General features: G+C 44.2%; 1 protein-coding gene across 2 annotated transcripts; it reads right to left on the reverse strand.

Moving 5' to 3' along the window:
* Positions 1-918: 918 nt before the first annotated feature.
* GPATCH1 (G-patch domain containing 1) lies at positions 919-23840 on the reverse strand. Of its 2 annotated transcripts, none has more exons than XM_055000759.1 (20): positions 23757-23840; positions 20750-20884; positions 20182-20267; positions 19714-19874; positions 19415-19512; positions 19120-19175; positions 18744-18983; positions 17381-17528; positions 17140-17219; positions 16493-16697; positions 15132-15413; positions 14677-14855; positions 13999-14126; positions 13367-13503; positions 11824-11993; positions 8677-8908; positions 4881-4997; positions 3429-3550; positions 2622-2652; positions 919-1753 (listed from the first exon to the last, which is right to left on the reverse strand). In XM_055000759.1, exons 1-20 carry the CDS (start codon positions 23830-23832, stop codon positions 1749-1751), a joined length of 2688 nt encoding a protein of 895 aa, XP_054856734.1. In that variant the 5' UTR covers positions 23833-23840; the 3' UTR covers positions 919-1748. The 2 variants fall into 2 exon arrangements, with proteins under 2 accessions (XP_054856734.1, XP_054856733.1); XM_055000758.1 differs by having other exon boundaries at positions 2507-2652.
* Positions 23841-24068: the final 228 nt, after the last annotated feature.

Here is a 24068-nt window from a genome sequence, read left to right on the forward strand (position 1 = left end):
CTGCTTCTGCCACCCAATAGCAAACATAAGGGAAAGGGGTAATGACCAGGTAGCCAAAGCACTGATGGTAGGCTTGCCAACCTCCAAGTGGGGCCTGGAAAAATCCTGGAATTACAGCTGAACTCCAGGCCAGAAACAGTTCCCCTGGTAAAAAATGGCTGCTTTGGAGAGTGGACTCCACAGCATTATACCCTGCTGAGGTCCCTCCCCCTCCCCAAGGCCCACCCTCTCCAGGGTCCACTCCCCAAATCTCCAGGAATTTCACAACTTGGACCTGGCAACCCTAACTAAGGGAATTGCACTTTGCACAGGCCCAGAAGGCACTTGGCTTTACGGCAAGTCAGAGTTGAGCGCTTGTACTTGAAAAGGAGGGTCTGAGGCACAGCAGCTCCAGCTTCAGCTGCTCTTATGAGGCTGCTGCATGGAAAGAGGGGGTGGAATATACGGCAGAATGAGACATGTCATGATACGGCCTCCCCGCTGAACAGGAGTCTATTAAGCCTGCTCAGCTCGGAAGCATGAAGCTGGATCTTCCACAGCACAAGCAGAGTTTTGCTGTGCAAACCACAAACTTCCCCTCCCCCCCAATTGTGCACCCACAGGAACATCATGGAGTTCAAAGCTGTTGGTAGGTACACGTTTACCACACACACACAACCCATTGAAGAGTGCCGTTTATATGATTCACTACTTTTTCTCTCTTACTCCTTTTAAGATAAAGGTTACTTGGACCTATCCTTGCTTGCACTGAGGGACAGGAATGCCTAGCTCCTACATACAGACCTTTCTGTGGGAGTTTACAACCACTCCATTCTCTTGTAGCCATTTCCCCCCCCCCATCCCATCCCATGACCCCACTTGCGAGTTCCACTGCAAGGAATTTGTCAGTTACACCACTCTGGAAAACTTCCGTGTACAGATTGGGTTTATTAAAACGTAACTAGCCATGCTTTCCCCTATAAAATGAAACAATATAAGCAATGTCATTGTTAGGCCAAGCAGCAAGACCAATGGCTTATAGGTGGACAATGTGTTCTAACACACATATACATGATCAATCTTTCTTCCAGCAAAGAAAATAAATGCTATAAAATGCATTTTATTTTCTTCCCAGCCTTTTAACGTACTTCATGCAATCCAAACATCTTGATTTGAAACAGTGTGCCACTAAACAGAGTTACACCCTCAGTACCTTCTGTATTCACTGTAAAAAATACTGCTAAACTAGAATTACTTGAATAGACCAAGATGTCAAGAAAGGCAACTCCCCCCCCCCAAACTGGTTTTATTTGTTCTGCGTGTTTTAGATTTTTAAAAAAATTAGACTTCTTGGAGGTGTTCCCTCCAAACCAATAGGCAGGATATAAATATTTTAAATAAATAAAATGATTTTTCTGGAAATAACTTTTAAGGCATTAGACATAATAGCAGTAAGTTCCATTTATTAAAATTTACCCATGCGTATTTTAATTAAAATGCACATCTTGCATGATTCCTTTAGATATTATATTTGAAGTCAGATGAAAATTGAGTCTTTTCCAACATCACATGTTCATCTGGTTTTTATCTAGGAAATGTCACAAAAGTAGCAGGTTTTTATGCTCTCAAATTCAACATAAATACAATATTTACAGGACATTAAAATATGCTTTAAATTGCTGATCTGCCATCATAGAGGAGATCTGTTTTGTTCAAAAGATATATGGTGTCCAAGAATCCAAGCTAATGTTTTACCAGAGGAAGATGTTTCAGCCTAAAAAAGAAAGGGAGAGGGGAGAATAATTGAATGTCAATTTTAAAATCAAAATCAATGTTATACCCATCTAGCAAAAGCCAAAGTCCAACCAAAACTCTGAAACTGCAAGCTGAGATAACCTCATGGTTCCTGATCAGACAGTGTAAGAGAATCCAAATACTAAAAGTTTTCAAAATAGCAAACAATTGGAACAAGGGCAGGCATGCATATCTACACCTAAATATGTGGAATTTTTTCTGCTGTTTTTACCGTGATGAGGCTTTTTCTCCAAACAAACTGAGGTTCTGTTGTTCTGTCAATACATGGCCTGGTTCTTAGTCAATGAATGCACCAATTAGCTTGTTAAGTGTTTATTTTCAGCATCTAAGAACAGCCACTATTGTAAATATATTGTATTGTGTAAACTATCACACTCCTTGATTACATACCAACTAAGTATGCTGACTCTCCAAATAATGTCTTCAGCCAGTTTTTGTGAAGAAACAAAACCAAGCTACCTGATTATGTGAGCGAAAAGCATATTCCCTCTTTTGATATCATTCAAAAGATGTACAATGAATGCACATAGAGGGCTGCACACTCCACCTGTGATCTCTGAAAGTTTCTGATTAATAGGAAAAGCGATACACATGTGTGTGTGCATGCGCGTGAGCATGCACATGAGCGCAAATGCATCACTATGGATAGAATTCTCTCTGTGGAAACAGAAAGCAAGGGTGTTCAACTATGTAAACAGAGCTGAGCTGCTACCTTCTTAAAAGCTCCTGCGGGGATATATCTGGGGTCTCTTCTTCGCTGTGGCTTTCACTACTCTCAGCAGTGTCTGAACCACTGGTTTTCTCAGCTTTCTTACTCTTGTGCTTACCCTTGTGTTTGTGTTTCTTGTGTTTCTTTTTCTGCAAAAGAAGTCAGTATTAGTGTTTTTCTGTATCTTAGAAAGAAATAATCAGTAAAGCGAACACACAGGAAAAGCAACCCAAAAATATGATTAAGATGACCAAATGGCTATTCTGAGATAAAAGGCTGGAATTGATTTCATAATGTAATCAGTACACAGAAATTCTACACATTTCAATGGATTTTGTTCCTAGGTAAGCATGCACTAGTTTGCAGCCTAAAGATGTTTAATGCTGCCGTCACAATTCTCCATCTTAAGCTTTTATAATATTAAAAAAAACCAAATCCATGTAATACTTATTATTAGGACCAATGAAAATGACACAGAACATCACGTCATTTGGACTATTACTAATAAAAGGTAATGCATTGATTTTTGTTTTGGACTTTGCACAGGCAAATATGCCTGGTTACTACAGTTTTTTCTACTCCACGTCACTTATCTAGTGCAGAAATCCTCACATCAAGAATAGGATTTAATCAGGATCACATACTCACTCGCACCTTCTGCACATCTATCCTGGCCTAACGTTCACACTTCCACAGGCCCTACACACGCAAGCTCTAGCCATGTAACCATTAGGCAACAGGACCTAGGTGTTCGTCTTGTGTAGACAGGGGCCTAACAATACAAGCCTGTCTCTGCAAACCTAAAGCTCTAGGCACAAACATCTGCCAGCACGACTTCTGTTAAGTCATATTCATGACTGGAGGGGGGAGGGGGATGGACACTGCATTAAGTCCTTACTTGCAAATGATTTATGCTGAACGTTACCTTTTCCTTTTTATGTTTGTGTTCTCTTTTGGTCTTGTGTTTTCCTTTGCTCTTTTTAGGTCTCTCTTTCTTGCTGGCTTCAGAACTTGTTCGCTGCATATCTTCTTGTTTAAGCAGTGTGTCTGAAGCAGAAAATCAGATGCGGAGAACACACATCAAGATGAATCATAGGAAACTATGCCACACCTCTTCTAGTTACTTAATTTTAGATTTTTTGGGGTGTACCAGGGGTTAGATCCCGCCACCTGTCAGCAGAAATCATAGGCAGATGCAGATCTTTCCCTTGTTCCCCTCCCCGCTGCAGCACTTTCCGATCTCAAGAGAATTTATTCCCATGTGATGAATGGGGAAAGAGTGATTTTTCATTCTCCCTTCATTCTCCTAAGTGTAGCGCCCCCCCCCCCCACATGGCCATAAGTCAACACAGGAATTAACTTGGAGGTTGGAAAGGTTTGCTGGGATCCTATTTAGCACCTGTTCCCTAAATCTTCTGTCCAATAAGAAATCCTGCCATATTTAGCACATACACCCCTGCAAACTTACAAAAACAGAATCTCTACAGAGTTTCCGTGGGATGAACAAGATTCTGATTGTGCTTGCTCAGGGATTCACTGTCAATTCAGGTGGGTAGCGATGTTGGTCTGTAGCAGAAGAGCAAGATTCAGGTCCAGTAGCACCTTAAAAACCAACTAGATTTCCAGAGTATGAGCTTTCAAGAGTCAGAGCTCCCTTCCTACCTCCTCATACTGCAAAACGAGCTCTGATGCTCAAAAGCTCATACCTTGGAAATCAAATTGGTCTTTAAGGTGTTACTGGAGCCAAATCTTGAATGTCAATTAACCTTCCAATATTCTTCTTTAAAACAACAGAAATAACCTTTCCTAATGGTAGCCAATGCTTTACTAGTCAGGAAGATAATTCTTGATTAAAAGCAAATATTAACATCAAACTGGATAGAAGTAGATTCTAAAGTGCTATTTTCTTTGGACATAAAATTAAATTTTTCCTCCCCAGTTAGGCAAAAGCAAAATTCATGTGCAACTAAACTATGTAAAGACTCTTTGAGGCACTTCTCCCTCCACTAGATGTAGCTAGTTTAAAGTCTGTAAAACGTTTTAACAGGAAAAAAGACAAGCTTTATAAATGCACACCCGTCTAAATACATAGTCTGCTGCAACGTAGCTCAGAGTTAAAGCCTTTACTATCTACCTGCCTGCTTCCAGTATCTACCACTGTAGAATAATTTTAAAGACGCCTTTACATTTCTGTATATAATTGCTTTACAAGAAGTTTGCAGTCCTGCAATAAATTAACAGACACACAGTAAAGAATTGAAGAGTCCAGTAGCACCTTTAAGACTAACTAACTGTAGCATAAGCTTTCGAGAATCACAGTTCTCTTCGTCAGACAGTAAAGAATTGACATATTAATTCAGAAAACATTAACATTTACCAGATACACCAACCGGAGGCAGCCTTGGTCCAAATTCTTCTCCTTGATCAACAACTTCTTTTAAAGGTGGAGTTACCGTTACTGTAACAGAGATCTCGGGCGCAATAACTTCACTTTCTTTAACAAAAAAGAAAGAACAAGTTTACGTTTCTCTAAACCCAGTAAGAATCACCTTGCTAAATCACAGATGTGGCCTACTGTGTTAGCCTATTCACAGTGCCATCCTAAGTAGAGTAACACCGTTCTATGTCTATTGAAGTTGAGGGACTCAGAAAGTGGTAACTCTGCTTTGAATGGCACTCACTGTCTGTACCATGCCTCTGATATGGGTGAGGCAATAAAGGCTGGCACAACCTATATTTTTTATGTATGTATGTATGTATGTATGTATGTATGTATGTATGTATGTATGTATGTATGTATGTATGTATGTATGTATGTATGTATGTATGTATGTATGTATGTATATCATTGAGACATGGTAGGGCTCGGTGCCCTTCCAATCTGCGTCCCATCCCAAGATATACCTGTTGTGGGGCTAGGATATTAAACCACTCTCCGACACTGGCGCTGTGCAATGCCAGGTCCATAAATAATAAGACCAAAACGCTGCAAGATTATCTTGCAGCATTGAATGTGGACCTGGCTTGCGTGACCGAGACATGGGTGAGGGAGGGCGAGACGGTCGCTTTGAAAGAACTAGCCCCCCCAGGTTATACGGTCCTCCACCAGTCCCGGACAAGTGGTCGGGGGGGGAGGCGTGGCTTTGCTCATTCGGGAGTCTTTCTCCTTCAGACCACTCCCCACCCCAAAAATTACTGGCATTGATTGTGTGGGCCTAGTGTTGGACGCCGAGGAGAGGTTGGCAATATGCGTGGGTGTACCGACCGCCTACTGCACCTGCATCTTCCCTGTCTGGTCTCTTGGAGGCGGTGGCCAGCTGGGCCTTGGAATTCCCGAAACTTTTGGTTCTCGGGGATTTCAACGTCCATGCTGACGACGATGCCTCCATGCAGGCCATTGACCTGGTGTCCTCCATGGCAGCCCTAGGACTCTCCCAGTTTGTTTCGGCTCCCACGCATCAAGCAGGTCACACGCTGGATTTGATTTTTGGGGCAGGGATGATGGTGGTCCTGGATGCCTATGATGCAGTGCCATGGTCAGATCACTTTGTTCTGAAGGCTCGTCTGAGCATGCCGCTCCTTTCCCGGGTGGGCGGTGAGCGGATTTACGCTCGCCCGCGGAGGCTTATGGATCCAATTGGTTTCCAGGCGGCTCTGCGGGATCCGATGCCCCCTGGCAGTACGTTAGATGAGCTGGTGGATGATTGGCATGGCCGTCTTTCCGAAGCCATCGACGCTATTGCCCCCTGCCGTCCTCTCCGAGCCCGCAAACGGGTAGCTCCTTGGTTTACTGAGGAGCTTCGCCAGATGAAGCGGTCTCTGAGACGACTAGAGCGAGTGTGGAGGCGGGGGCGCGACGAAGAGGCAAGAACATCTTATAGGACGTTTATGAAAGCCTATGAGGTGGCAGTGAAAGCAGCAAAGAGGGATTTCTTTGCTGCTTCCATTGCATCCGCTAGCTCACGCCCGGCTCAATTATTTCAAACAGTTCGGTCCTTGGTCTCCCTCTCTCAGGGAGACCACCAAATTCTTAATTCAACTATTGGCTGCGAGGCTTTTGCGAGCTATTTTGCGGGTAAAATCTTGTCCCTTCGCCGTGGCCTGCCACCCACTGTTGATACAGTAAGGGAACTGGAGACCCCTTGGCCGTCTTCTGGGTCCGTATTAGACCATTTCAGCCTGCTCTCTCAGGACGATGTTGACAGGATCCTGCAGGGGATGAGGCCAACCACCTGTCCTCTGGACCCCTGCCCATCCTGGCTGGTGAAGGCCAGCTCGGAGGGGCTACGGGACCATCTGGAGGCCATTGTTAACATCTCCCTGAGCTCTGGGGTTTTTCCAGGAGTGTTAAAGGAGGCAGTAGTGCGGCCCCTCCTGAAAAAACCATCTTTGGACCCCACCGACCCGTCCAGTTACCGCCCAGTGTCGAACCTCCCGTTCCTGGGCAAGGTGATTGAGCGGGCGGTGGCGGTACAACTGCAGGAATTCCTGAATGATGCTCTAGTCCTGGACCCATTCCAGTCTGGCTTCCGTCCTGGCCATGGGACGGAGACAGCCTTGGTTGCCCTCACAGACGACCTTCGCAGGCATCTGGATCCAGGCGGGTCAGCGCTGCTTGTGTTACTTGATCTCACAGCAGCGTTTGACACGGTTGACTATGATTTGTTGGCCAGCCGCCTTGCCGACGTGGGGATTAGGGGGACAGTCTTACAGTGGCTGGTCTCCTTTCTCCAGGGACGGGGACAGAGGGTGGCGCTCGGGGGAGATCTATCGGCCCGTCACCCTTTGGTGTGCGGGGTTCCCCAAGGGGCGATACTCTCCCCAATGTTATTTAACATCTATATGCGCCCCCTCGCCCAGTTGGTGCGGAGGTTTGGGCTGGGTTGTCATCAATACGCGGATGACACCCAACTTTTTCTGTTGATGGACGGCCGGCCAGACATGGCCCCAGACAATCTGGCCAGAGCTTTGGAGGCTGTGATGGCATGGTTGAAACAGAGCAGGCTGAAATTGAACCCAGTGAAGACGGAGGTCCTGCAGCTGGGACGGGGGCTGCCAGATGTTGGGATCCAGCTCCCTGCCCTGGATGGGACACCACTGGCAACTTTGCCAGTGGTAAAGAGTCTGGGTGTGTTCCTGGATGCCTCCCTATCGATGGAGGCCCAGGTCACGGCGGTTGCCAAGTCTGCATTTTTCCATCTTCGTCAGATCAGGCAACTTGCCCCCTACCTGACGCCCCAGGACCTGGCTACAGTGATCCATGCAACGGTCACCTCCAGGCTAGATTACTGTAACTCACTCTACGCTGGGCTACCCCTGGGCCTGATCCGGAAACTACAACTGGTCCAGAATGCAGCGGCACGGGTCCTGACTGGTATACCTTACCAGTCACACATCACACCTGTCCTGCGCCAGCTGCACTGGCTTCCAGTTGAATTCCGAATCAGGTTCAAAGTGTTGGTTCTTACCTTTAAAGCCCTGAGTGGGTTGGGACCGGCATATCTTCGGGACCGCCTCTCCCTGTACGTTCCCCGGAGATCGCTCCGATCAGCGAATAAATATTTACTTGTGGTCCCCGGCCCTAAGGAAGCCCGCCTCGCTTCAACCAGGGCCAGGGCTTTTTCAGTCCTGGCCCCAGCCTGGTGGAACGCTCTGTCAATGGAAACCCGGGCCCAGCGGGACATATTATCGTTCCGCCGGGCCTGTAAGACAGAGCTGTTCCACCAGGCGTTTGGTGATTGAAGGGGGCGGTGCCATGTCGGCCTCCCACCTTTGGGGTGGGGAAGGTTCTCCCCACCACTGCACCTTGTTAATTTGTTTTATTATTTGTATATTGATTTTAGTTTTTGTTTTTATCAATTTTAACTGTTCACCGCCCAGAGCCCCTGGGATGGGCGGTATATAAATTGAATAAATAAATAAATAAATAAATAATAAACAACATTTAATATGTACGGCAACATAATGGTGAAGTCTGTGGTCCCTAACTGAACTTTTATCACTGGTCTTGAGTATTCAGAACAGCTTTTTTACCCTGATAAAAAGTTGAGAGATTTAAAGAGTTTCTTTTAACAGTTTTCAATCTGCTGTTGGTCGGAAACTAACTTGACATCTTTTTACAGGATCGTCCTTCATACATTCACAGGACCCTCAAAAGGACAATGATCTTTTACCTGGTTCCTCAGATGGAAGGGCACCATGCTGATCATGATGGTTCATACTATCCAAGTCCGGCTCAGTCACTCTCGCTGGCGGCTCCTCCTCCTCCTCCTCCTCCTCACTCTCTTCTTCAGACGAAGATTTTTCATCTGAGGAGCTGGCAAAGATGGCTTTAAATAAATCCATCGATGGCCTGCTTTCTTCCTCTACTACGTCTTCATGTTGGCCAGTTTTTTCGTGTACCATCTGCACAAAAAACCCAAGTAAATGGATTTATACAGGCCCCTTAAAGGTTAACAAAATCTCTGATTTTGCTGCTGGAGGACCCACGGTGAAGCTATGAGAACATGCTATACAGCCCGTTTGAAGGCCTATGGTGGTGCTGCTGAAGGCAGTGAAGAAATCTTACTGCTCCACCTTTATTGCGCCTGCAAGTTCACTGCACATTTGCTGAGACTGATTCAGCAACTAACTACTCCTTCAATAGAATCTACAGTAAAGGATGGTTTGGCCCCGAGTTGTGAGTTATTTGTGACTTTCCCCCCACGAACAGTTTCTAAGCTCTGCCTGGATCTGGCAGCCAAAATTAGAACCAGTAGTATACTAGAGGTTCTGCATGCTCTGTTAGGTCCTTTTTTGGACTCCTTGGTGCAGGGTGGTAAGCTGCAGTACTGCAGCCCAAAGTGTAATGACTGGGGAAGGCAATGGCAAACCACACCGTAACAAAAAGTCTGCCAAGAAAACGCCGTGATGCGACATCCCCCCATGGGTCAGTAATGACTCGGTACTTGCAAGGGGACTACCTTTACCTTTTATCCCACTTACCCTTCAAGACACTGAGGATCCTGGGCACTGTGAGGTCTACCACCTGCCCCTCCCAGTTGTTAAAACCCTGCTGAGAATGTGGTGACAGCTCCCTTGCAGGAGATTATTAAACTCTCTCACAGGGACAGTTCCCTAGTTCACACAAGAAGGCAATAGTAAGACTGTTTTTGAAGAAAGCCTCCTTGAATGAGCTAGCAAATTACCGTCTAGTCTCAAATGTACTGTTTCTGCAGTGGTGGAGCAGCTCCAGGGTTTCTTGATGGAAACATCTGCGTTGGACCTATTCCAGTCTGGCTTCAGGCCTGGAGTTGGTACTAAGATAGCTCTGATGGTGCTGGTTGACAATCTCCAACTCCATCTGGATAAAGGTGGGCATGCGCAGCTAATTCTGTTAGATCTGTCGGCAGTGTTTGACACCCTTGACCACTGAGCTCTAGTCAACTGCTTGGCTTCACTGGGGGTGAGGGGAGCTGCTTTGGACTGGTTCTCCTCATTCCTCCAAGGACACTTCTTGAGGGTTACCATTGGGGAGAAGTTGACCCGGCGCAAACTCTCTTGGGGAGTCCCTCAGGGATCAATTCTTTCCCCAATGTTATTCAGTGTTTATATGCACCCTTTAGTAGAGACTGTCAGGGGTTTTGGAGTTGGGCAGCATGAGAATGCTGGTTACACTCACTATATACTCTGCTGGACAAGCAACCAGAGGCTGAGGTCTCGGTCCTTGCCAAGTGCCTGGATGTCGTGTTTGATTCATTGAGAGATAGTTGGTTGAAGTTAAATCCATCAAAAACAGAAGTCATGTGGATGGCTCAGTCTGCAACAATAGTGGACCCTGCTCTTCCATCACTTGATGTAGTCCAGCTTACAGCAATGGACTCTATCAGAAGTCTGGAAGTGTGGCTGTATTCTACACTATCCATGGACAAGCAAGCAACCATGGTGATGAGGTCGGCATTCTACCATGTTTGCCAGGCCCACCAATTATCCTCATATGTGTCTTGACCTAATCCTGCCACAGCGATTCAATGCTATGGTCACTTCCTGCCTAGACTACTGTAACTCACTCTCCATAGGTCTACCCTTGAAGGCACTTTTGGAGATTCCAATTGGTACAGAATGCAGCTGCCAGACTGCTGACCAGCGTACCATGGTCAGCACATATCACTCTGATCTTCAAGCAACTGCAATGGCTTCCAATTGGTTTCTAAACCAAATTCAAGGTGTTGGTTTTAACCTTTAAAGCCCTTAATGGTCTGGGACCCTCGTACCTACAGGACCGCCTCTCCCAATATAACCCCCACCCAGCACGCCTGACGGTTCGCAACTCGGAGCCTGTTGGTGGTTCCTGGCCTTAGAGCTGTTCAACTCTCTTCAACCAGAAGGAAGGCTTTTAATGGTTGTGGTTCCCTCCCTCTGGAATGCATTAACAGAAGAGAATTGCTTCCTCCAGGATTTGGTGACATTCCAGAGGGCCTGCAAAGCAGAGATGTTTCATCTGGCATTTGGAGGCTGATTCAGATAATTTTAAATTTATTGTCTTGACTCCATATGATTTATCGATTATAGACAATGGGCATGAATAGGATTTAGGGATGGCACACCTTTTAGATTTATGAGTTTTAATGTTTGTATTCTACGATAGGCTTTAATGTTTATTTTTTATTATGTTATTGGTTTTTAATGTCTGTATTCCATTTTAATATTGTATTTATGTTTGTATTTTATTTATATATGCTGTAAATCACCTCAAGCACCAGACATGGTTAAGAGGTGGTATAAGATGGATGGATGAATGGATAAATAAAAAACAGTTTGGTGTAGTGGTTAGGAGCGCGGGACTCTAATCTGGAGAGCCGGGTTTGATTCCCCACTCGTCTACTTGAAGCCAGCTGGGTGACCTTGGCCTAGTCACGGCTCGCTGGAGCTCTCTCAGCCCCACCCACCTCACAGGGTGTTTTGTTGTGGGGATAATAATAACATACTTTGTAAACCGCTCTGAGCGGGTGTTAAGTCATCCTGAAGGGCAGTATATAAATCGAATGTTGTTGTTGTTATTAAATAAACAACACTAGTTACGCTGGTATAAACTCTGGCATGGCACTAGCCAGCTTAACTGGGCGACAGCACACCAGGAGAGTTAGTCACTGATAATATTCATTGTAAAACCTTTGTTTCCTCCGTAAACACCATATCCAAGGCAACACAAGGGAGGGAAGTAGCTTAGCCCTAATGAAAACATTCTGCTACCAAGGGTGATAATGGTTGGGAGGGTCCAAGTATGTTAAACAACACAACGAACCTTTACTGGAAGTGTCAAACAGCTGAAGTCACTATACCTTATCGGAAGCGGCTTCACTTGTCTTATTGTCGTCCTCGGTTTCTGCTGTGAGTGGCTGTTGTTCTTTAGTATCAACCTTGGATCTAGCCAAGCTTATGAACTCACTAATGGCATCCTTTTTCTTTTTCTCTTTGTCAGAGACGTCCCATCTTGAAGGTTTTTTTGGCTCTTAAAGATATGAAGGCAATACAATGTCAGTGTTATTTATTTAATTTCCTCAGTCACTTAAAAATGCATTTGGACCATCAGTACTGTTTGCGCTTTAAAATGTTACTGATAATTAGGAATTGCTACAAACTGAAAGGAGAAATAAAACCATTGACCTGGCTTAGAATTCTGTGTCTGACCTGATTGGTATTCACTCTCTCACTACTCAAATATATATGTTTTCATAAAAACTAAGGATATTTATCACATTTTTACTCTGCCCTTCCTCTAAAGAGCTCTTAGTGCTCATCCTCTCCCCCACTTTACTCTCACAACAATCCTGTGTAGTGTGTTAGGCTGAAACACAATTGATGCAAGGCCACCCTGTGATCTTCATGAAGAGGAGGGCTTTCAAGCCAAGTCTTCCCTGATACTAGGCCCAACTTTTTAACAACTACACCAGTGGTCTTCAACCTTTCCAGACCCAGGCCCCACTTTTAACCCTGCAGAGAGAAGTATCGAATCAACCGACTAAGCTGCAAGCATGTAACAGGGAAAGCAGGTAACAGCGGATTGACTTATGACTTCACTGTTTTTAAGGCTAGGACAGCAAACAACAGTTCAAGAAAACTGAGTGCAAGAAAATCAAGTTGAGGACCCGGTGGTGTATCAAAGAGTTAGACTTGCAGGGCGGGGGGGTCCTCAACGTTTTTGAGCCAGCAGGCATCTTTGGAATTTTGAGTGCCACCACAAAATGAGTGCCACTTCAAGAGATGGAGCCAAACACAACACCTCCTTCTTTGCTTTGCAAAAGGACTGCAGAAAGGGAATAAAAAGAAATGAAGGCAAGCCAGGAGGAGGGGAGAGAAGAAAGAAAGAAAAGGGGGAATAAAAAGCTTGAAGTGCGGGGAGTGGAACTACAAGTTTAGGTGGAACTACCAGTCCTCCTTATTCTCCAGTGGCTGTAACTGCTGTTACAGCTTTGGGGAACCCTTTCATTTTAATGAGCTGTGCCAACTTTCTGGAAAGATCAACAGGTGCCAGGAGAAGTACCGTCAGGCTCCATGGCACCCATGGGTACCACACAGGTAAACCCAGGGTTAGAGCCATGGGGTAATCCTCTCCTCACTGAGTGACCTCACTTTGCTATCCTGTTGTGCCTCTCATCTGGTATGCAAAGAGATGATCTCTTTCTACGCATACACACAAGCAGCAGGGCCTTCCAAAAAGCAGGAAAAGGGAGTGAGGTGGCGGCAGGAGCTACCTAAGGGCTCACAACCCAGGAAGTGGTGCTCCGTGACCCATCTGAGGGTCCCCACCTATGGGCATGATCACTGCACGACACCTTACGGTATCTCAAGAATGTGAACCGTTTAAATATTTTAATCACTTACTATTTGGAGTACTATTTTGCTGCACAGCTACACTTGTGGGCTCACTCATCATCTTTGGCACTGGCTCCGATACAGTCAAGAAATTGAATATAGAATACTTGTCACGTTTCACTTTGGGCAACCCAATAATACTTGAGCTGATGAAAAACAAACACAGGGTCAAACTTTTTCGGTGAAACTTTTTTTCAGTCAAACTTTTTTGTGAACTTTTTGCCATCACAGAGCTAAGGTACTCCAAAAATAAGAACATGTGTACTCTTATTAATAAAAGGCAGGACTTTTTTCCAGCTGGAACGCGGTGGAACGGAGTTCCGGAACCTCTTGAAAATGGTCACATGGCGGCTGGCCCCGCCCCCTGATCTGCATCTCAACTCCCCTCTGTCTGGAGATCAGGGGGCGGGGCCACCAACCATGTGACCATTTTCTCCGAGGGCAACCCACTGAGTTCTACCACCTCTTTTCCCAGAAAAAAAGCCCTGATAAAAGGCAAGCACAAAATGATACTTCATTTGTCGTCAAGAATTTCAACATTTTATTCCATAAATGAATTGTAAAACTATCAGGAACTTTTCATATCTACTCCACAGCTATCCAATTTTTTTTTTAAATGTTGCATATTCAATCCAACTTACTCTGAATAGGGATCAGGAACATTAAACCTTTTGCACAGTAGTTTGTCAGGGTGCCACTCAAATCTCTCTCTCGTGAGTTTACCAAACATCTTCATCTTTGCAGCAGCCTGTTTGTCATCAAGGTCAGTCTAAAACAAACACATGGTTATCGGTGTTTCCAGCACTACAGAACAAGAAAGTCAGTTATGGAAACTGGGTTGGATCCAACCAATTTTTCTGCTCGTGAAAATGCAGTTCCCCTTCGGCCACTCCAAAAAAAAAAAAAGTCTATGCATGTACAAAAGCCATGAGGGCCAACGGCTGCCATAAGGAGGAGAATTGAGTGAGAATGAGTCAAAATGCAGCAGCATTATGGAGTGGTCAGAGACCTGGACTAGGATATGGGAGACCCAAGTTCAAATCCCTACGCTGCCATGGAAGTTGGCCGGGTGACCGTGGCTAGTCACACATTCCCAGCCTAACGTACCTCACAGGATAGTTATGAGGATAAGCTGGAGGAGAACATTGTAAGCTCCTTTGGGTCCCCATTAGGGAGATACATGGGGTATAAATGAAGTACAATAAATGAATGAAATGGTAAGGTCCAACCTACTGTAAATTAATTTCCAAACCAATTTTTGTTTTTCCAAAAAGTAATCAAAAGGAGTGCAAATCATCACACCGATGCCACGAACACACCTCCTGATCCCGAACAACTTCTACTTTGTCAGTGTCATCCTCGTGCTTCGCATGAGTAAACCTAGAGGCCAAGATGGAGCTGGAGGGTTTGTAGAGTACTGCAGCACGAAGAAACTCGTCCCGCTCCCTTCCACGTTCCCATTCTGTCATACTTTGATCTAAACAGCTTCCTGGTGTATCTATTGAAGAAGAAAAAAAGCAGAGGTAATTACCTGCCCAAGAATTACCAAGCAAGCTGAAATATCAACTGTGAACTTGAATACATATGCAAAAGAGGGGATGCGTTCTTGGAAATCAATTATGCTGCTTTCAACAAGAAACGTAAGAGATTTTACCATAAACCAAGAGAAACTGCTACAGCTTGGAAAACGGAACAGTTGTGAACATAACATATAAAGATGTGGAATTTGTCTTATGACAAGGGAAAAAGAGCTATGTGGACCTTTGCTAATTACCTTTCTTTCCATGCTTAAGACTTTCGATGTAATTTTCGTATCTCTTTTGTTTTTCTGGATTTGTTGCAAAGGGTTTGAAGTCACTAGAACCAGCTGTGGCTAACGGGGGCCCCAACAGCGATTGCCACTGCTGTGGGGTGTCACATAAGGCAGGTGCCTGGAATTGGTTTTGCAAGGGTTGACGAACGGGTGTCTTCAGTTGCTGGTCTGCTGCCTGTTTCACTTCTTTGATTCGCTCTTTGTCTTTATCTGACAAATACTCTAGAACAGAAGCTGCTGGGCCTAACAAGGAAAGAAATACCAAAGTATTACATTACATCTACAAAACAAAATACTTCCTAGTTTAAAAACAGAAATGAGAGTTTACAGGGTTTTTTTTCATTAAACAGTATATGATTAAACACATCTAGGATGCACACCAACTTAGCCATTACTGATGGCAGGAGCAAAAGTGTTAAGGTATTTATTTACTTACTTCATTTCCACAAAAGGTATTTACTTACTTCATTTATACTCTACAGCTTCCCGTCCTCCACTTACCCTCACAACATCTCTGTGAAGTCGGTTTGGCTAAGTATGTGACTGGCCCAAGGTCACCCAGCGATTTTCCATGACATACTAGGGAGTCGAACCTGGGTTTTCCAGATCCTAATCCGACATGCCAACTACTACACATCGCTGGTTCACACTTAACAATAACAACAACAACAACATTCAATTTATATACCACCCTTCAGGACAACGTAACACCCACTCAGAGCGGTTTACCAAGTATGTTATTATCATCCCCACAACGATCACTCTGTGAGGTAAGTGGGGCTGAGAGCGCTCTAGAAGAGCTGGGACTGACACAAGTGCTGGGACTGATCCAGCTGGCTTCAAGTGGAGGAGTAGGGAATCGAACCTGGTTCTCCAGATTAGAGTCCCGCCGCTCTTAACCACTAAACTAAACTGGCTCTCTTACTGGCTTACATTCAGCCCAGTTTCCCAGATTATTTGAAATGCTTGAAAATGGAACAATGCTGCAAGAACCCCACCTTGAAAATAGGGTAGCAGGCACTACCCCAGTACAGAACAACACAAGGGACAAACAGGTCAAAACCTCTGGAGGCACTATAAATACATATGCAGAATGACATAACACTGATCAAGTTTTGTCAGTGGGAAAGATGGTGAATTCAGGCTATCAAGTAACTTTGATCATCGGCATTCAAGTAAGAAGAGAATGATGGTGTATTTGAGATGTGTTTCCCTCCCCCCCCCAAAGTAGAAGCCATTAATAGTATGGGCAAAGCAAAATAAATACAGATTATAGCAATGGAATTGTGTAGTAACAAAACAAGGTAAAGTGTAAGGGGTACCTGTAAGAGCTGTCTCGCCCAGAAGTTCCCTCCTCTGAGAAGCGCTTTTTTGGTGTCTGCTTTGCAGTGTTGTCTCACTCTCAAGCTTCCCAGTAGATTCTGCTAATGTCTGTGCTAAGTAGGAGTTTTCACTGCTAGTTTTTATCACGGGTCTAAAGTAATGGACTGGTCTGTAATCCTTTGGTAGATCAGGAGGCAGATAAATCTACACACACAAAAAATCCCAACACAACACACAAGATGGTTTGGAAGTCCCTTCTTATGTTGATTACTAAGCATTAGATAAATCCAATACAGCTGGCATTATCATTTTGTTATTTTTTTAACAATATCTAACAGTACAGCAGGAGCCTTGTGTCAATCACATGAGCAGAAAAACTAGCCCCGCCCCCCAGACATGAACAGGCTAATTATGATAAATTGAACAGCAGCACTTTTTCCCATTTATAAACGTTTATTATTCTGGTAACCATAGAGAAAGGGAGGAAACGCATAGGCAACTACTCCACAGTGAACTACCAATGTGACTTTGCATCTTGCAAACTCCAGGAAACGTTTGCAGGTCTCCACTTGTTTAAATATAAGGGGGGGGGGGGGAAGGAACCATTCAATGATCTGGTCAATTAAAAGGAGAATGGCTTGCTCACCTTTGGGGAGGTTGTTGACTTAGAGGCCAGACGGAACCCATCCAAAATTTTTCCAATATATTTAATATCTTTTTCTATGCCTGTAAAATAATTGGAGAGTTCATCAACACTTCTAAGGCAAAGAAACAGAACAAAGTTCAGAAATACATGGCAATGCAGTATCCCACCTTGCAGGAAGTGTGAGATAACTGAACAGAGTATCTCTCAGCTTTTGAAATGCTAAACCTACACAAGCCCTGACCTGGCTTGCTTCCATACTGCTTTGGTGCTGTCCAACCATACAACCCATCTCCGGGCTCTTCATCTTTCAGGACAGTATCGTATTTGGAAAGCGATTCAGTAGCATAAATATCATCATCTTCCTCTTCCAAAGCTCCTACGCCAAAAGCCTGGACCGGGGGGGGGGGGGGACGGGACACAACACAAAATGGTTACAACCAAAGACCGTTTTAAAATGCCCAATTGAAAAAAAATCAAATAAAGACAAAGCAATGATTTTAGACTGCTAAACCAAAGAATAGTGGGCTGGGCAGTGTTTCACAGAACTCATTGCCCTTCAACACGGCTTTTTCAATGAGGTGGTAGAACTATACCTGGATCAACCCATTTCAGACAGTAGGTGGGGCTCACATGACTAAATACTTCCATGTGAAACAATCCCCTCTCTATAGAAAACCATCTTTCCTATACCCTGGTAGTTTGGAATTAGTGTATGCTAGAATATGAGCCCCGTGGCGCAGAGTGGTAAGCTGCAGTACTGCAGTCCAAGCTCTGCTCATGACCTAAGTTCAATCCTGGCGGAAGCAGGGTTCCAGTAGCTGGCTCAAGTTTGGCTCAGCCTTCCATCCTTCTGAGGTCAGTAAAATGAGTACCCAGTTTCCTGGGGGTAAAGTGTAGATGACTGAGGAAGGCAATGGCAAACCACCCCATAACAAAAAGTCTGCCAAGAAAACGTCGTGATGCAATGTCTCCCATGGGTCAGTAATGACTCAGTGCTTGCACAGGCTACCTTTACCTTACCCTAGAATGTTATTAATGGATGAAAACTCAATGGTTACGGCGTGCAGTGTGAAGTTTTTTGCAGCAGCTTATAAAATTCACCCGTTAAGGAAGATATAAAAATAACTGATGAAATGGCGACATGGTATTTTTTAAGTCTTATATATTATAACGATTTTTACCTTTGAGATCCTGAATTTTAAGACTGCTGCTGTGTTTTATGCTGGTCTAGGACCATTTTAATAAAGATTAGATAAGATAAGAAAATCATGTCAAGGAGAAATCCAGACTAAAGATTTTTCCTTAACTTGCTAGTTTTCTACATGCAGGGAATCCCACCACCCCATGAAAACCTCTTTTCATGTGAGGTCCACGTACCATTTGAGTAGTATGTTGCATATACAGATCAACCACCTCAGTGAAAAGGTCTTATTAATGGAGTGCGAATTAGACAGGATGCTGAAGCCATACCCGTACACCACGGAAAAGCCTATGTAGTTACTCCTTGAAAACCAAACATTTCAGCAGGCACCACACATCCATTTAATCATCTATCAATCTCTACAGCCCAAAGTATGAAACACATGTACAGTTAAATTTTTTACCTGGCCTGAGATACCAAGTTTTCGTCCTTTATTGTGCCTCAGATCACCAATCAGATCTGCATTTTCAGAATTGGGATTGAAAACGTTTAAGTGATCCTTTGAAACCCCAAATAAGGCTTTAGTGGGGTCCAGGCCTTTATATCCAAGTCCATGGACGTTGTCTTTGGGAGTCAGGTCCACAGGCATCACATCTTTGGGTGCAAATGTCACATTTTCTGGCTGATACTCATCCTCTTCTTCCTTTAGGAAATTAAGCATTATTACCAATATGTACCCCTATTGGCATTAATTACTGTAATCACAACGTATTTTATTAATGTATATAACTGAATTATGTAAGATGACAAAATAACAAGAAACGTTCCATAAACAATACCTCCGAATCTTCTGATCCTGGGGGCAAAGCGCAGCCATATATTTTCACACCAGGTTCTGCAACAAGGTAAATAGATTAAAATGCTATAATTCTTCATTACATTTCCCATGTAAGAGTCAGTTCAATTTCACTGCCTACATTTCTATGGTCCACTGAAGAGAGTGAGGCAACCTCAGTGTACACAGTAACTATACAAACTTGAGGGGAAAAGAGCTATAAAAGATTTTCAAATGCCTTCCTAGGTGACCTTGCGCCATTTATGCTTTATCAGAAAATATATTTAATGGAAATATACCAGGTTTTTGCTTGCGTGCTTTTCTTTTTACTCGAGGTCCGACTCCTTGTCCTTCTTTCCAGCCCATTTTTCGCAACAAATCAATACCGATGGTTATTCTAAGAGGAAATTTATAAACAAATGGTTATTGCAACTGTGCATGTTAGTAATTCCCAAAGCAGAGGCTTAGCTGAAGCCTCTTGCATGAGGATAAATAATAAATGTTGCCAGTCTGTTTTTATGCCAACTCACACATAAAACATTCACTTTTTTAATATAACCCTTTACTCAGCAACATGGCAGAGGATAAACGTACTCACTTCGAAGGTGCTATATATTCATCCAACAATATGGCTCCAGGAATGGGGGCTACTACCCCTGCAATTTGTCTGGCCTTCTCCTTTATTTTATCTTTACTTTTGGAAGCAAATTCATCCGAAACTGTAATTTCCTTAGGTGCTATCCCATGTTCGCTAAGATCCTCCAGAGAAAGAGAAAAAGATAAAGAAATGTAAATAGTTCTTCATCAAATCCATATAAGAATGAAAATCTTACATGTATATACACACAGCTCAGTTATAAGATCATTAAAGGCAATGTTTCCACAATATTAGGCTAATATTTATTGAGCACTGAGAAGACTTGATATTACACTTAAGAATAATAAAGAAGAGGACAATTACATAAATATGATTATATAGCTACATACCACGTGAATGTACATTCATAATCCATCTGGAATTAATAAAGCCAAAGGATTTAATTTTCTATTATTTTCAAAAAGGTACCTCTTCATCCATAAAGTCTTCTGGACCCAAGACTGTTTTCTCTGCTCTCTTTTGGCGTGATGACACAAAGGTTGATGGTGCCCATCCTTTAAAAAAGGAAAGTTATCAATTAATATGTTTCAAAGTAGAACTGAAATGTTAGGTTTAAAATTAGATACAATCAGGGCTTTTTTCTGGGAAAAGAGGTGGTGGAACTCAGTGGGTTGCCCTTGGAGAAAATGGTCATATGGTTGGTGGCCCCGCCCCCTGATCTCCAGACAGAGGGGAGGCAATCTAAGCTCCCCTCTGTCTGGAGATCAGGGGGCAGGGCCATCAGCCATGTGACCATTTTCAAGAGGTTCCAGAACTCCGTTCCACAGCATTCCAGCTGAAAAAAAGCCCTGGATACAATACACCAAATGGCCCAGGCTAGCCCAATCTTGTGAGACCTCAGAAGCTAAGCAGGGTTGGCCCTGATTGGTAAATGGGATGGGAGACAACCAAGGAAGTCCAGGGGTGTTATGCAGAGGCAGGCAATGGCAAACTACTTCTGAATGTCTTTTGCCTTCAGACGCCAAAGAGGACTTACCTTCTTTTGAACCCACAGTGTTAAAATAGCCAGCGGAGAAACCACCGCTAAACGCGCCATGAAAACGTTTGTATCGTCCCTTTTCGTCTCGGACAGTCTGCTCTTGCAGAGGAACTGGCTTCTTAATTCTTTCACCTGCAATTATTTAAAAAGCAAAAGTTAATGTAAGAAAGAGGCAGAAAGACCTAATAATTTAGATATGCATATCAGTGATACAACCTAATAACTTGAAAGACATCAGAACCGGTTCATACCATGTCCACTAATGCCAACAATACTACTTCCCTGACACACACACCATGTTCTCTAGATCACAATTTGGTTGGTAGAGACTGAAAAGTCATTACCCTCCTCCACCTCAGCACATACATATACTTAAAGGCCAGCCACTTCAGATTATATTTCAGGAGTCAAGAAAGTAAACTACAGGCTACACAAAGGTTGCTGTTACAACGTCCTATGAGATTCCATTAATATCCTGCCGTGTGTGTGCTACATATACCACTAAGTGCGCACTTAGGAGCACCGAGCTGCATATACAACTAACTTGACAAGGGGTCAGGTCCAAGTCATGTGAAATTATATTGTCAAATAATATATTTGAACCAGAGAGGGAGCTCATTTCCGCATCACAGCAGCTCCCATGCCATAACCTCAGCAGCTTGTGAATGCTCTTCACAGAGGTCGCATGAACCAATCCCTTCATCCCACTGCGGAGATAAGCAGCTTTTTTTTTTTGCTATGCATGTGGAGGACAGGCACGATGCATGAGAGATGAATTAAAGAGAAGTGAAAGCAGAGGCACGGACTTCCCTTTAAAAAGGTATGTGTATGAACTCTATCCAAAGCTATTCCTTCAGTTGAATATTCAAAGGATCCCAAGTATCTCCAGTTAAAACAGTCAGGCAGTAGGAAGCAATCCACACGACATCCCCCTGAGAGCCACTGCCAGTCAATCAGAGTGGACAAAGCTGAATGTGACAGCCCAACTGTATGATTCAATATAAGGCCACTTTATGTGTACTGCAAGGGGCTGATTCTCAACAACAAAGCATTTACTTTGCCTGCAAGAAAGTCCCAGGTTCGCTAACGAGTTAAAAGGGTCAAGCAGGTGGTATGAAAGACCCTTTACTTGAGACCCTGGAGAAGTGCTGCCTGCCAGCATGGACACTGCGGACCTTGATAAACCAAAGGCCTGACTCAACAGAAGACTGTTTCATATTTAGAACTGTAGATGAGCAGGGGCTTTAGCCTGTATGGAAGTCACATCTACATACTAGAATATTTTTGCATTGGGTCTGATTCTGTCTTGGTACAAAGGCAGCTTCAAGAGTTCCAAGTAATTTTCAGATGTGCACAGTCTGTTCACAGTATTTCCTGCCTCGAGAAGGACTAGGGCCCTTCCGCTCCAAACAAAAGAGTGAGCTGTTGATGTGAATACTGTGTTAAGAGTTCTGTAGAATTTAGGCAGAGGAGTATATTTCTTATAAAGGGAGCCACTTTCTGGGAACTCATCTGGAGTTATCCTTGCATCCTCCTCTGTTCTGCTGTCTAGAGCAGTAATTTTCAAGCTTTTATCCCAAATTGCAACAAATTGAAAAGACACTGAACCAAATTAATAATTTTCCAAGGCAATACAGTGCAGTAGTGCTGAAAAACAAATAATCCATCGCAGGAACTGGCATCAGTCTTGTATTGTTTACTTTTTTTAAAGCAGAATTCTTGTGCTTTATCAGTAAGTTTAAATTTACAAAATAAGAGTGCATACTCAAGATCAATAGTTGGCAGAACTAATGAGCGTTAAGTGATCATGAATAAGTGCTCTTCTTTAAGAATATTAAATTGCCTTGTGGATCAGTGCAAGGCCAACCTAGTGCAGTATTCTTTAGAAAAATCCCTGCAAACAGTAGGCCTCACAGGTCAACCAGAAATTGACCAGTAGTCCACTGACAACCTGCAAACTTCTGCTCATCCCCAAAGAAGCGACTCTTGTTTTTCCTCAGATGTAGGTATCTTTGGAGGCTGTGGGATAATAATTTTTTTACACATATGAACACACAAAGCTGCCATATCCTAGCTGTTCATTCGTTACTGTGAACATACATACCCCCTTCACATACATCTCTTCGTAAGAAAGACCAACACACGTCTGCATGCAAAATGGATGCTGTACTATCAGGTCAGTATCCAGGGTAAGTACTGCTTTCTCTGACTGGCAGCATCTCTCCAGGGTCTTTCACATCACCGATTAAATGGAAATACCACAGGCTGAACCTGGTCCTGTGACTGTCTGCATGCAAAATTGATTCTCTACTACCAGGTATTGCTTACTTTTACTGGCAGCAACTCTCTGGTGTCTCTCACATCACTGATTATATGGAAATACCACAGACTGGATCTGGAAATGTGTCTATCTGCATGCAAAATGGATGCTGTACTACCAGATATTGCCTACTCTGACTGGCAGCATCTCTCCAGGGTCTCTCACATCACTGTATACAGAAGTACTATGGACTGAACCTGGCCCTGTGATGGTCTGCAAGCAAAATAGAGGCTCTACTGCCAGGTGAGTATTGCCTACTCTGACTGGCAGCATCTTTCACATCACTGTATATAGAAATACTATGGACTGCGCTTCTGGCCCCATGACTGTCTACATGCAAAATAGATGCTCTATTCTCATTCACCACAGCCAACTTGCCCCCCCCCCCCCGCTGTCCTCAGGACCCTCACAAACAGGAGCGCCCCCCCCCATTTGTTCCCCTCTGTGCTGCTTCCTTCCCCCTCATGCAGTGTCTACTTTTCTTTTCCCTCCCTAGTGCAAATGCTTCCTCAGAAGTCAAGCCCATCAAGTCTGCGGGACGTATCCCAAGTAAACAAGGGTCAAGAGAGCGGGGCTTTTGCGCCCCGAGATGAAGTCCCGCGAACCCCCTCACCGCATCCCGGCCACCCTAGAGAGGAAAGAAAGCGGGGCTTCCCTCCCTAGAGGCGCAGGCCCCGGCCTCACCCTCCTCCAGCAGCTCCAGCGGGGCGCCATAGCTGACCAGCTCTTCCTCCTCCTCGTCGCTCTCGCCGCCCGCCATCTTGGCAGGCCTCTAAGGGGCCGGGAGGCGGAGGCCGCTCGGGCCCTCCTCTGGCTCCGCCCCGCCGAGGCATCGGCTGGGCTTCCCGTCTCACGCTAGTAAGGAAGTTCTGGGTTGGAGTTGATAGGCTGTGCTTCCTTGCCCGCTTCCCGGGTCGCAAGCCGAAAAACACTTTCCTGGGAGTAAGCCTCATTGAACAGAACGGGTCTTACTTCTGAGTAGACCTGCTCAGGGTT

Source organism: Eublepharis macularius, chromosome 16 (assembly GCF_028583425.1).
Source record: "Eublepharis macularius isolate TG4126 chromosome 16, MPM_Emac_v1.0, whole genome shotgun sequence".
In the NCBI taxonomy this organism is placed as follows: Eukaryota; Metazoa; Chordata; class Lepidosauria; order Squamata; family Eublepharidae; genus Eublepharis; species Eublepharis macularius.